This window comes from Sardina pilchardus, chromosome 5, assembly GCF_963854185.1.
Source record: "Sardina pilchardus chromosome 5, fSarPil1.1, whole genome shotgun sequence".
NCBI classification, from domain to species: Eukaryota; Metazoa; Chordata; class Actinopteri; order Clupeiformes; family Clupeidae; genus Sardina; species Sardina pilchardus.
The window spans coordinates 36,167,167-36,181,152 of record NC_084998.1 but is presented as its reverse complement, the minus strand read 5'-3'; the positions used below and the strand labels follow the sequence as shown (position 1 = coordinate 36,181,152).

The window sequence follows — 13,986 nt, the reverse complement described above, 5'->3', positions numbered from 1 at the left end:
TCGAAGTGGTAATAAGGACCCGACGCCGCAAGCGGAGGGGACTATACACTTCGATAAGTGCATTATTTTCCTATAAACGCAATATAAACGAGGGGGGGGGGGGGGTGTTGATTGGGCATCGAAAACCGGTTCCGTCTTCAATGTGGGCTGATTCTTTTTCTCCTTTCGAGTTTTGGAGTTGGAAAACATTGGTATTGAGATTATCATCCAACTCATGCAAGAGTGACTTGAATGTAAGAGTTTTAATCAACTTTCTGCAGCAATGATGCTAACCGGAATTTATATTAATTTAGCTAACGTCTTCTATATGCATCATTGCTTTCACGATAGTGAATGTTTTATTTGGATTAAATGTGCATGTCGAGGGGCGGGTCGCGACTCGCGAGTGTCCATTGAGCGCGCACGGGAGAGTGAGGGAGAGGGAGAGGGAGAGCAAGAGAAAGCGGGCCAAGGAGAGGGGGGTTAGCCTACTTCTATTAGGAATGAGCGATCAGGTGCCGATTCGGGAGGGGTCTGAGCTTATCGTCCATGTTGGGAGGATGTATCATTGGTTACTGTTTGGTAAAGTTGCACGCATAGTCTACAATGACAACTTGTGAAAGAAAGCAGCCGAGCAGGGTCAGGTGCACCAGTGCGACCTAGACTTTTTTCAGGCGCACTCTTGAACATTGGCGTTCGCGCTAAGATATCAAGGTGAAAGTGATCATAGCTTGCGTGGTATAGACCCAGCTCCCAGCCTAATTTTGAGAATAGATTAACGCCGATATTTTTTTTATCGCCCGATAAGAGTTGCACGATAACCCAGCAAACAATTAACGTTCTGCTAACTTTCACTAACGTTAGCTTTTGGTTCCCCTATGGTTCGTTTTTCAGCAACCTACTAATAACGTTTAGAGAACGTTATCTCCAGGTTGTCAAAACAAATAACGTTCCCCTAACGTTTTTACAACTAAAGAAAAAAACGTTATATTCTGGTTGAATCCCAGCAAGCAAATAACGTTAGCCGCTGGTTCTCCTGTGGTTAGTTTATCAGTAACCTTCTAATACCCTGGAGAGAACGTTAGCTCCAGGTTATCAAAGTTTCCCGAACGTTATTACAACTAAAGAAAAAAACGTTATATTCTGGTTGCATTTCTCTTTTCACACAACGTTGCTACTTAGTTGTTCTTAGGTAGCCTATCTTATTTGTATAACCATATCGGTATTCTCTGGTTATGTGCGTGGGGTTGATTGATGAAAATCGCCCCAGAGTTTCTATGAGTTTCCAATTGAACACGGCCAGCAGCCACACTGCAAAGTCGGAATAATTTGTTGCAAAATCGACATAGCCCTATTCTATTCTTCCCCCCTCTGTTGGATTGATATTCGGCCGAAGCTAGGTTGAGAAACTTTCATCTCGGGTCCGTGAGTTCTGGGGTGTTGGTGTTTTAGCAGACTCAACCTCGCTAACTTTAAGACATTTGGATAACACAGAGATAAAGTTACTCACGTAGGCTGGCTGTATGGTATCGATCACATTCTTCACATCGTTCTCCATGCACTTGTTCCATTAAGTCCAACAGGCTTTTAAAAAACACTGTAGCCTACAGGGTAAACCGGGTGGAAGAGCTAGCTAGCCATAGTCCCAGGCAGGCACACAACGATTTCATGCTAACTAATCTGACGAATAGTTTTGGATTAATCCATAATCGATTAGAGTGGCACCTGAAATGCATTCATGTTTTTAAAGCTTTATTTGTTATGAAAATATGATGATGAGGACTCCAATGAATTATTTCTCAAACGTTGAGACTGCATCTAAACAGCACAATGTTCCCGGGGGAGAATTGTTTTATATTAACACGTAGTCCAAGTTATAGCCTATGTTACTGTGCTGTTCACTCAGCCTATCCCACAATTCCCAGTCCCAATTTAAAACAAAATAAACCAAAATCCATCATAATTCTGAACCGAGGACTTTTAATGGCATACGATGCAATAAAAACAGCCAGTTTTGAATGTTGAAACAGTTAGGCTAGCGCCTGCTCTGCTTGATCTGACTAATCGTTTATTATAGGAAAAGACACCGTAGACAAGAAAGTATTAGACCTAACCGCATTTAAATGCTTAGCTGACACAAAGACATATTAACGGCCCGTATTCGTCGCAGTTCAGCAAGCAGCTAATGGTAAGTGAAGATTCTATAGTCATTGCCTTAGCCTTCAGAGACGTTCGCTCTCCCAGGTTACAGATAGGCTGTCGTCGCAGACGGCGAGTGTGCAAGCGAGCAATGCAAGGATGTTACGATAATTCTACGTATTTTTTCCCCCTTTACACTTTGTTGCTGGGAGGTTAGGGGAACGTTAATGCAACCAAATATAGTAAAGTTCCCTAAAGGGTAGGAGAACGTTCTGCTAACCAAAATAAACAACCAGAAAAAAACGTAGTATTTTCGTCAAGAAAACTTTCCTGGGGAACCTTGTGGCAACTTTCGCAACTTTCAGGCAACGTTTTCCTAACCAGGAAAAAAACGTTCTAAAAACGTTCTCCTAACCAGAAATTGTTAGCTGGGAACGCAGCACGTTAACGCCGATAACGGCCCACCACTAATATATAGCCAACAGTATATATATAATATAATATAATTCTTTATATATTCTAATCTATACTACTGACATTTCTGATATTCATGACATTTTTGACTATTCATATTACAACTCTGCCTCTTTAATTCAGCCGTCGGCAGTAGCCTACGCTATGATGCTAACCGAAATTAATTATAATGTCGCTAGTTGTCTTCTATGCGTCATTGCTTTCACGATTGTGAATGTGCATGTCGAGGGGCGGGTGTCCATTGAGCGCGCACAAGAGAGGGAGAGGGAGAGAGAGCGGATCAAGGGGGTTACTTCTATACAATTTGGCAAAGTAACACAAAATTTCAGGAAAACCGGAAAAAGTCCGACGTCATGCAGGCTGAGGGAATCGTTAAGGGAATCGATAACAAAAAAGACGTACGATGTCGATGGAATTGATAAGTTAAACCCGGTTCCAAGACGGAACCGGTTTTCGATGCCCAACCCTACTTGGGGAAACTAAACAGTCCAACCAGTGGACTAAGCTAGCCAACTACACTTTGTTTACAATATTTTGAGGCTTCAACAAGACAGCTGAATTAAAGAGGTGGAGTTGTAGCCTATATGAACAGTAGGCTATAATCTGCATAAAGGGTGCTGTTATTAATATCAGAAATGAACGATTTTCTCTTTTTATATAAGGATATAATATTAGTCTGGTGTTCCAAGGTAGGCTATTTAAATGTTATTTAATACAAAAAAAATCCAACCAAACCATATATTATTATAAATATGCTTCTTTACTCACACAATCTGTTGCACAGGGTTTCTGGGAGAGAGAAGGCTCTTTTGGACTCCCCTCCTTTGATGCTGTCACGAAGTGACCGCACACTCTTCTGCTGGTTACGAGCAAAACGTGCCCGTCTTATCTTCCACATAGCCGCATCACTTAAATTGGCCAAATTTGTGCGGACAGATGTGATGGCTGTCAAGCGGAAAGCAAGAGGTAAGTAGTGGTGAGTCAGGGTGTAACTGTATTGTCTAAAAAAATTACAATATTGTGGAGAAGTCTCCCCACCGCTAATTGATTTAAATAAATTCTTTTCATACATTTTAGATTCATTACATAGAGTAACACTTAATTTAACACTTTAAATTAACACATCCATATTCATTATCAATTAGCCAGTAACTAACATAATTGTTAGTAAGAAGTTTTCCCTTAATTAGCAGTTATCACACATTATACCACTGCTTGGTCAAATGTCCTATTGTGATGCGCTATTTGGAACGTGCATTATTTTTCTACATACCGCACGGCTATGAAGTAGTTCCCTTGTTTTGGGCTTATTACACTTGAATATTACTTCGCCAATGTGAATGTAACGGTAAAAACAGTAACGTTGTATCTAAGACAGTGGCAATATAAACGAAAATGATAGTAGCAGTGGTATAAGCGGGATAATCAACTCCGCGCCGTGCGTTTCTAGGAAAATAATGCACTAATCGAAGTGTTAAGTCCCCTCCACCTGCGGCGTCGGGTCATTACCACTTCGAACGTGCATTATTTTCCTAGAAACACACGGCGCGTCGTTGATTATCCCTTACTTAATTAATAATTGATAAGGCATGACCATATTCCACCCTCAGCAGACCAATAACTAAGACTTAAGCAGATATTACTTCCTAACTACTGATTATTACTGGTAAATTAGGAGGCAATAACACACAAATTATCATCATAACAGGCAGTGCATAGTTCTGGCCGTATTATGTAGTAGTTCCAAAAGAACAGTCATTCTCTATTAACAACACCCAAGTAGCATGGCCTGTTCTTGTGGAATGAAATGCAAACATACAACTGTTAATACGGCCTAAATACATATGAACTAATTAATTAATTCAATGCAATTTCAGGGGATTACCAGTGCATGAAAATGCAAAAATGGCTGAGTGAAATATTGTTAAATATTCTTTAAAATAATATCAAAGCACAATGATGGAAGTAAGATAGAGAAAAAAGGGTAACATTTTACATTACAGATAGGCAATAAGTGGGTAATGTTGTGGTAATATATATATGCAATTTCATGGTAATAATATTTTTAAACCACATATTGCAAATGATTAATGTGTAATTTCTAGACAATTACTGTGCAATTACCATACAACAACAATGCAAAATATAGCCGCAAGCGACGATGGCGGGCCCGAGCACCTGCGGTGCGGAGACCTGTGAGATTTCGGAATCTAACAAAGCAACATGTGCGTGTTGGTGGGCATGTGCATGAGCAACACACATGCACACCAAATTTGGTCAATTTTCCTGAATGTATGTGTCAGCCACAGCAGACAACACGCTAGGTAGCGCTATAGAGTCCCTAAGCCACACCCTAGGCCAGAGCTCTATCTCTGACTATCAATAGCAATAGCGCACAAGCCCACCAAATTTGGTTCATTTTCGTGAATGTGTGTGTCAACCACAACAGACAATGCGCTAGGTGGCGCTATACAGTCCCTAAGACAACCTTGGCCAGAGCGCTGTCTCTGAATAGCTATAGCAATAACACACATGCCCACCAAATTTGGTTAATTTTCGTGAATATATGTGTCAACCACAACAGACAACACGCTAGGTGGCGCTATAGAGTCACTAAGCCACACCCTAGGCCTGAGCTCCTTCTGTGACTAGCGATAGCAATACGAAAGAAGTCCACTAAATTTGGTTCATTTTCGTGAATGTACACGTCAACCACAACAGACAACACACTAGGTGGCGCTGTAGAGTCCTTAAACCACACCTTAGGCCAGAGCTCTATCTTTCAGTAGCGGCAGCAATAACACACAAAACGACCAAATTTGATTCATTTTCGTGAATGTACGTGTCAACCACAACACACAATCTGCTAGGTGGCGCTATAGAGTCCCTAAGCCACACCCTAGGCCAGAGCTCTGTGTCTGACTAGCAATAGCAATAACACACAAGCCCACCAAATTTGATTCATTGTAAATGTAAGTGTAAATGAATGTAAATGTCAACCCAAAACAGGTAACACACAAGGTGGCGCTATAGAGTCCTTAAGCCACACCCTCAGCCAGAGCTCTGTCTCTGAATAGCGATGGCAATAACACATCCGCCCACCAAATTTGGTTCATTTTCGTGAATGCATGTTTTAACCACAACAGACAACACACTAGGTGGCGCTATAGAGTCCCTAAGCCACACCCTAGGCCAAAGCTCTGTCTCTGACTAGCGATAGCAATAACACATAAGTCCACCAAATTTGGTTCATTTTCTTGAATGTTTGTGTCAACCACAACAGAAAATGTGCTACTAGGTGGCGCTATAGAGTCCCGAAGCCACACCTTAGGCCAGAGCTCTGTCCCTAACTAGCAGAAGCAATTCCACAGGTAGCTGCCAAATTACATCCAATTTATAACCTTTTTTCTGCCTATAACACCAACTTCCTGTTCCTTACATGCATGGAAATGAACCAAATTTGGTAGGCATGTGTGTTGTATTAATCTGAACAACTTCTACATTTCAACTATATAGTGAATCTTAGAGGAATTTGAGTAATGATTATGATTATGAATTTTGCACATCATGTATTTTGAAACACTTCTCCTAGACGGTTTATCGAAATCATGTCATTTCAGCACTAAAATGATCTTGAGGGGTTGCTCAAGAGGAATTGCGACCAGATTTTTGAATTTTCGAAGTATATTGAAACGGCGAAGGTTTGAATTATGGCGTCTTATTAAGGAACAGGAAGTTGGTGTTATAGGCAGAAAAAAGGTTATAGCCAAACCGAGGCCAGACCGAGGACTTCGAACGGGAGTGGGAATGGAATCAAACGTAATAATGTTTTTAGCCTAGCCAGCTAGCTGCTACCATTATTTCAGTTATTTGTTTTGAGAAAGTAAAATATAAATAAAAATGGACGCTAGTTTTCACTTGTTATACCACTTTGCAGCATTCCTGGTCACCCCGTTTTGAGTCAGTGCTTGATTTGTTTAGGTAGTAATAAGTTGCCAGCTAGTTCTCCAACGTCCGAGTGAGGGGCTGCTATACAGTCAGCCTTTATGCAGAACCATTGACCTATAATATTAGCCTATGTTAGCGTAGGCTACGTTTTAGTTTCAGCACTAATGTCGGAGGTTACTTCTGCTATGATAGACGGCGATATGAATCTCTCCCGGGAAATTAACGTGGGCTATCACGTTTGTATAGTAAACATTCCAAGCTCACGTAAAACCCTGGTGTTTAACTCAGTAGTGGAAATACAACACTGGGGCTAGGCACCGGTGTTTAAGACCAGGGTAAAGCCTGGGGCCGGCCCAGGACCGTAGTGGAAATGCGCCATTATCTACTAATCACAAAGTCAGTAGTGTTTCGGCATCCGGGTTGCAAGCTCTGCCAGTTACCACAGCTGCAGCTACAAATGTGTCGGATAAAGTCTAATGCTATGAAACCTAAAAGACCTCATTATGAATCCGAAATACGTCCAAAATAAAACAAGAATTGGCTGAAAACGGAGAAGAATTTGAAGAGAGACGTCAATGTTGTTAATTTGCTCGTGGACAGGTAATTCATCAGTTTGGCTTACTTACTTGTACTTAATGTAAATTGACATTTCAAATATTCATAACAGTCAAACAAAGTTCTGCATGTTCGTGCAAAGTAACGTTATGTTAGTGCATATGGAGGAGGTGGGTCATCGATTTGAAAAGGTAGGCTAAGGAATTGTTTGGGAAATAAAAACAGGTTAGCAATGCATTATCAGAGTCCATGTCATTATGCCAAGATGCTGAGGAAAACAACATTAGCACTTGCCATCGAAAGCTGTAGCAGCCTGCTGGATCCTGCAGCCTAGCTAGCAACCGCAGGGAGGGGGAGGGGATACACCGTACAGTATTTTGAAAGTAATTGCAGAACTAGTTTTGGCCAAAATTCTACATACGGTTCCTTTAAAGGTAAATGATTGTAGTGAGGACTTCTATTTTGAAACAGTCATGGACAGAGGAAACAGTCGATGGGAGTCATAGTTGATGACAACTGACAGTTGGAATGGCTGAAAAGTTAAATAGCTGGATAATTAAAGTCTCTACAAGTAATAGTAGTAATAATAAATATAGCTGCAAGCAGCAATGAAGGGGCCAAGCAGTAGGCCGGAGTAACCACGGCAACTCGACGCTGTTAGCTCAATGATGCAATGAGACATGTGGCCGTAAGCAGTCAGAGCAAGTTTCATGTCTAATACGTCAAAAGCTACAAGCCAACTTGCATTTTTGCTAATTGCAGGTATCTTAAAGGTCAAAGGTCACCAAATGTCTTGGGCGTCCTCATGATCGGTTTACGAGTCCATATACCAAGTTTGGTTTTGATAGATGCAAAGGTTGCTGAGATACGAGCTCACTTCCTGCTTGGCGGCTTTGCACCCCGGAGGTCAAAGGTCACCAAACTGCTTGGCCGTCCTCCCGATGGAATCACAAGTCTCACTGTAATTTGAGCCAACACCGGACTACCCGTAGTCTCTTCCGGCAATAGCTCTCGTGTTTCCGCTTCCGTGTGAGATCTCGCGTGACATCTCTGTGCTTCAGATAGGGTTGCAGTCTCGAACTGTGTCTCGAACGGATTATAAGTGTATACAGACTATTCCAAAGTTTACAGACTGACTGGCGCTTTGTTTTATGTGTAGACACTTCGAGTTAGCTGCTAACGAGGTTTTACGCTATTTTGAGCAATGTTAGTGGTTTAACCCTATGAGCCCGACGGACGCAAAGTGCGTCAAAAAACGCACACATTTTCTTTGTTACATTGCTCCGCTATTATTAGTCACAGCGAGATGAGACTTATATCGCAGGAAAGAGCAGAACCGGGGCTTTCCAACGATACTAGACACTTGTCTGTGCGATCAAGTATGAAAATAAAATAAAATCATGAAGTTAAATCAAAGTATATCATATTTACAGTCTATATTGCTCTGCGTTCACCGGCGCATCCAGAACTCTCGCTTGAATTACTCGCGGACCACGCATCGCACAGACATGACACGCATATCAAATGAAAGAGGAGAAGCAGAGCTTTGCATTGATACCAAATACATCGATCATTTCGTATTAGAAAATCAGACGAAGTTACAAACAAATAATAATGTCATATAACTTTGGCTACCTTTACTCTCGTTTGATTTCCTCGTGAAATCGCGATTAAAAAGATATGGCACTCATGTCAGATGAAAGAGGAGAGCTAGAGCTATCCACAGATACCAAATACAACCTTCTAGGCCATAAAACAAACGAAGTGACAGCAAAATAATAACTTCATTTAGCTCCATTTACCTCGTGTTTTTGTGTGGCATAATAGCATGTTCATAATCCAATGTTATCATGTGTTTCTCTATGGCAAGTCATGTTCATAACACGGTTTTGAGTTGCATCCAAATTTGTTTGACAAATAAACACTTTTTGCCTTTACTTTGTTCATTGCAATGCAGTAAAACAAATATTATAGAGAATCATCATCTGTGCACGTCATGTGTGCTACCGCAAACAAGTCATGTCAGATCAGCTAGTGTCACAAATATGGAGTGCAAAAAGTGCCAAAAAGTAATTTTTTCATCACTAAATAAAAATTGCCATTTATTTCTGGAAGGCACACACCACATATTTCTGTAAATTGCTCAGCCCCAAAGTACACCTCCACCATGGTTCTTATATTGCCATTTTCAGGACAGTCAGGCCTACACAACCATGCAAGTTTCGTCGAGATGTGAGCTTGCTGTGGTAAGATACACGTCAAAATGTAAGAATTTGTATAGTACGCCTTTTCAAATTTGTATTATTTAAAAATCTAAATCAAATCAATGCAAGTATTTATACATGATATTGTGGCAGATCTGGATAGCCTAGACTGTGCTGAAAAAAAGAATATGTAGCATGTGTGAATGGCACTTACAATGACCAGGATAAATGCTTCTAACTAGAGGTAGTGAAAATGCCCTTAAAACAGCTTAGGGCTCATAGGGTTAAAAATGTGATTTTGAAAGCTATGCCATTGTTAGCTATTTTGGGCTGTAACTCTTGCCCCTGCTAGCTCTCTACCAGGTGATCGATGAAAAATACTTCTTCCACGGCTTAGTTCAATTTTCGCCGGACTTATGCTTTAAATGTTTTATGTTAAATGTTAACAATGTTTTTTTGCAGAAGTTATAAACGTCATACTCAACATGTGTTTGTGTGTTGAATGTCAGTAGCCTACATGATAGCCTATTTCAGACCAGAGATGGTAATAACTAAGTAATTGAGTGGAAATAAGTGATAATGTATTTTACAGCCCTGATGCTGTGTATTTTCCTGGAAATTACCTCCTTGTTTATCAGGTAGTTAAGCAAAAACAACACTAAAAATGTCATAAGGATAATTGATGGGTTTATCAACACAGCTAGGTAATAAACTAGGAAGAGGCAATAGTGCATTTTACAGCTCTGATACCATATAGTTTCCATAAAATTACTTCACTTGTTCCAGTTTAGTTACAGGCACATAATGTCTTCTTTACCAACTTACTACTACAATGACTTGGTTTGACTTTTTCTTAGTAATAACTAAGTAATTGACCTATGGCTAAGTCCCGCCCCCTCCACTCACTCGGACAAACAGTCAACATTCGGTGACAGGCGCTAGGGCAGCCAACCCAGTAGGAGAAATTTCACAGGAGACAATACAGATACCTTAATGAAGCTATAAGCTCTAAAAGTTAACATTAGTATAACTAGAGCCCTTTGGACAACAGCTAACCGTCATGTACGATTGCCAAAGTACAAACACTAGCACATAACATGCCAATGAACTCCCAGCAAACAAACCAGCTAGCAAATTAAAATGCTAATTAAAGGCTCTACCATTAGGTCATATCGAGAATAATGCATGACGGAAATAACTGTGGACTAACTGTGGATAACTTGTAGACCATAAAGGTAAGAGTTCATTGTCTTTACGTTTAGCTATGTTCGCTGTCTAGCTTTGGAATGTGGCTAGCATCAGTTGTAATGTGATCATGTGAAAGCTTGATAGGACAGACGCTCATGAGTTCATGCTTTGTTTTATCGCTGGAGGATAGCCTATGACAACTGATTGCATTCCTTGCTAGTCAACGTTAAATGACTGCAAGTTTTGTGGATTTTTGAACATTGTCGTGTTGTCTCTGCTATTATTAACCCCCCAAACAACGGGTTAATTGCTGTGCTGTAGTGTGAAAGCACCTAATAGCGACTAGTACAACGCACCTAGAAGCTAACGTTTTCGTTAACGTTGCCTAATGTTAGCTAACATTGGCCTAACCTAGGTTAAAGAGGTGTTGAACATAGCGTTCAAACACGTTGTTGACTTGGAAAAACTTATTCATGTTATCCACGTTTATTTGGTGTTGAGGTCTACTGTCTTATCCAGAGCAGACGCTTATCTCGGTTGAAATGTGCTTAGGAAAGGGTAAAAAATACACACGGTCGCCCAGCTTCTTGGGATACATTGTGTCGGGTTGCATGTACCCCATGCACACCGTTTTACAATTTAAAACTTAAAATGTCAAGAAAAAACATTTAAAAACGAATGAAAACTGACCGACTGCAATGCATTTCAATGGACGTGGAAGCTGAGAATGTCCGAGTGTATTGTAGCTATATGCCCACTGTGATTGGCTCGTTGTGTTCGGGGGCGTGGTTTATCCATAGGTGAATTGGGTGGAAATAAGAGATAATGTATTTTACAGCCCTGATGCTGTGTATTTTCCTGGAAATGACCTCCTTGTTTTTCAGGTAATTAAGCAAAAACAATAAGTAAAGTTTTAAATAATTACCATTTTATTATACTTAAAATGAAAGCTGTTTGCATCGCTATTACCTAAAAACTGCAGAGTTATTGCACTGGAAACTGCATGGAAATAACTTGTAATAAGTGGCTAAAGGATTATTACCATAACATGATATCAAAATACCATAGAAATTACCACCCTAACTCATTGGCTGCCAGCCATTTTCAGTGCAGACTCAGAGCGCTCCATACTGCCAGACATTTTACAGCATTTTGACCGTTTTTCCAAGATCCACCGAACGGTGAGCTTTATGACTATGTAAACACCAAAGGTACCAAATAAAAGAGTAGACTGTCTTCTTTCACCTGGAAAAAACGGTTTGTTTCTATCATTTTCCATTCTTTAGTAATCATCAGTAGAACATGGGTTGGTTTTGCTAAAAACACCAGTTTTAGACCAACAAATGGAGAAAACGATCTTTTTGTGAAAATCAACTTTTTAACGTTAGTGTTTCAGTAGTATGTCAACCACAATTGCATTGTTATCTCCTCAGTCTCGTCAAGGTTGCTAGGGACTCTGATGGTCGCTATCATAGACTGTATATAGAACTGGACAGTGTGTCGTCCGTTGGAATTGAAGCAACCGCTAGTCCAGAGCCCCCTGGTGGCTGGCTGCAGTACAATTCGTAGCTCCGCCCATCCCCATGTATTTCAATGGGCAAGTAGCCAACTTTCCGTGTCACTTTTCTCACCTAAAACTAATTAGTGTGCTTGCTGCAAGCAAAGCAGACTATTGTTATCCGTGCGTTTCATATTTATCTTAAGTCCAACTTTTGTCTCCCTATCTTGTCCTAGGGATTTGGAGCTAGAGACGCCATTCCACCTCTCACGCGTGCGTCCTGATGCGAGGATGGTGGCTTGTATACAGCTTTTTGATACGCCTTGTCGTTCTCCCGTTATTCCAGTTTTTCCGGTCGATTTTTTCCCATAGGAATGAATGGAAAAGTGATTTTTGAGCGCTGATGCCCACACATTTTTCCACCTGTAGCCCAAACCGTAAGACATAAGGTCATGAAATTTGGTCACTGATAGAGGAGACTACCTTGATCGACACCACCAGGTTTCATGCTCGCCACTCTCACGCCCTAGCGCCACCAACTGGTCAAAGTTGGAAAACGCGTTAATGCCCGTAACGTTTGATCCGTATGGCCGATTTTGATAAAACTTATACCATTTGAATCCTTTGACTTTGCCGATTCCAACGCACCATATGACGTCATTTTCCGCCATGATGGATTTTCCGCCATTTTGAATTTTGTCCAAAGTCAAAGTAAACCAACTCTGGCCACATAGTTTATCCGATCGTCATGAAACTTGGCACGCGTGATCTACAGACCAAGGCGGATCAACCGCCTCGATTTCGCCTTCATACGTCCAAACGTTCGCCTGTGACAACCAATTAAATTCAGCGAGCGAAGCCGCCAAACAGGAAGTGGGCCTATCTTGGAAAAGCTGTGACGTATGAAAGCCATATTTGGTGGGATGACTTGAGACCCCATCCAAAGCATCCTCAATAAATTTGGTGTTATTTGGTCTGTCGATGGCTCTATAATTAGCAAAAACGTGTGTGTTGGCGAATGTATACTATTAATCGGAATAGCTCATCTTAAATTGCTTAGGTCATGCAGAAATGACATTTCAGAGTGATTTAAGTTACAATGTTGATATTTAAAAAAAAAAAAATCAAATCAAGGCCATTCTTGTAAAAGTTACTGGTGCAATTATCACAGCACTATGTGGTTTTGCCATGTAATTTCATACTTTCCTCATGGTCTAATGGTAGACCTGCACTTGTCATTCATTCATTGGATGGCTGAGATGGTCCGCAACGGTGTAATGTGGGTATAGTTCTAGGGTGGTCCGCAACGGGTTTCTCATCCTGAGACTGTTTATATTTTAGCAATGCCATGACCCCGAGGGGCAAGTATGGACTTATGCGCTGTTAGGTGTTGCATGTGTTCATTTGGTATATATACTCGACAATCACACGATGTTTCATACTGACGGTGTGTTTTGGATGATTTGTATTGACCTGAGCATTCTGGGTAAATCACTCGAAGCCGGCGAAATACCGGAAGTAGAGCGGTCGCCCTGTCTGTGGTGTGCGTGCGGCAACGAGGATTTTAATTAGAATGTATATTTAGACATCAAATTTCTGAATTTGAGAGGTCTAGTTATGAGGGTAGGCTAAACTAACTGCAGTTCAAATAGTTGGTTTTAACTTTACCAAGGCTGTTTTAATACTGAATTGCAACTGCTGTTATGAAGACTGTATGAAAGACTCTTATTTTGTTGAGGTGTGGTTGCCTAGCGACGCTCCCTCGTGCAGTCTCATGTTTAGTTTTATCAGACGTAGCGTTCTATGATCTTTGGTTAGTAGTAGGCTATTACCAGAGAGTTGCAGTCATGACGTTAGCTTTATAGAGATTAATACAGAGTGAGTCTACTACCTGTAAGTTGAAGTTGTGTGCGTCCATGACAACAAAGTAAGTAAAAGTAATGTTTGGTTATGTGTATTGTAGGTGGGATGTGTCGTTTACGTTAATATAATGCAAGTGAT

At 40.8% G+C, this 13,986-nt stretch overlaps 1 protein-coding gene across 1 annotated transcript in view; it reads right to left on the bottom strand.

The window, feature by feature from the left end:
• Positions 1-13,986, bottom strand: part of LOC134079716 (protein unc-79 homolog) — a 229,186-nt gene that overhangs the window by 92,105 nt on the left and 123,095 nt on the right. Inside the window, exon 25 of the mRNA XM_062535794.1 lies at positions 3,361-3,537. Within this exon, the coding sequence (XP_062391778.1) occupies positions 3,361-3,537 (177 nt within the window). The remainder of the gene's footprint in view (positions 1-3,360; positions 3,538-13,986) is intronic.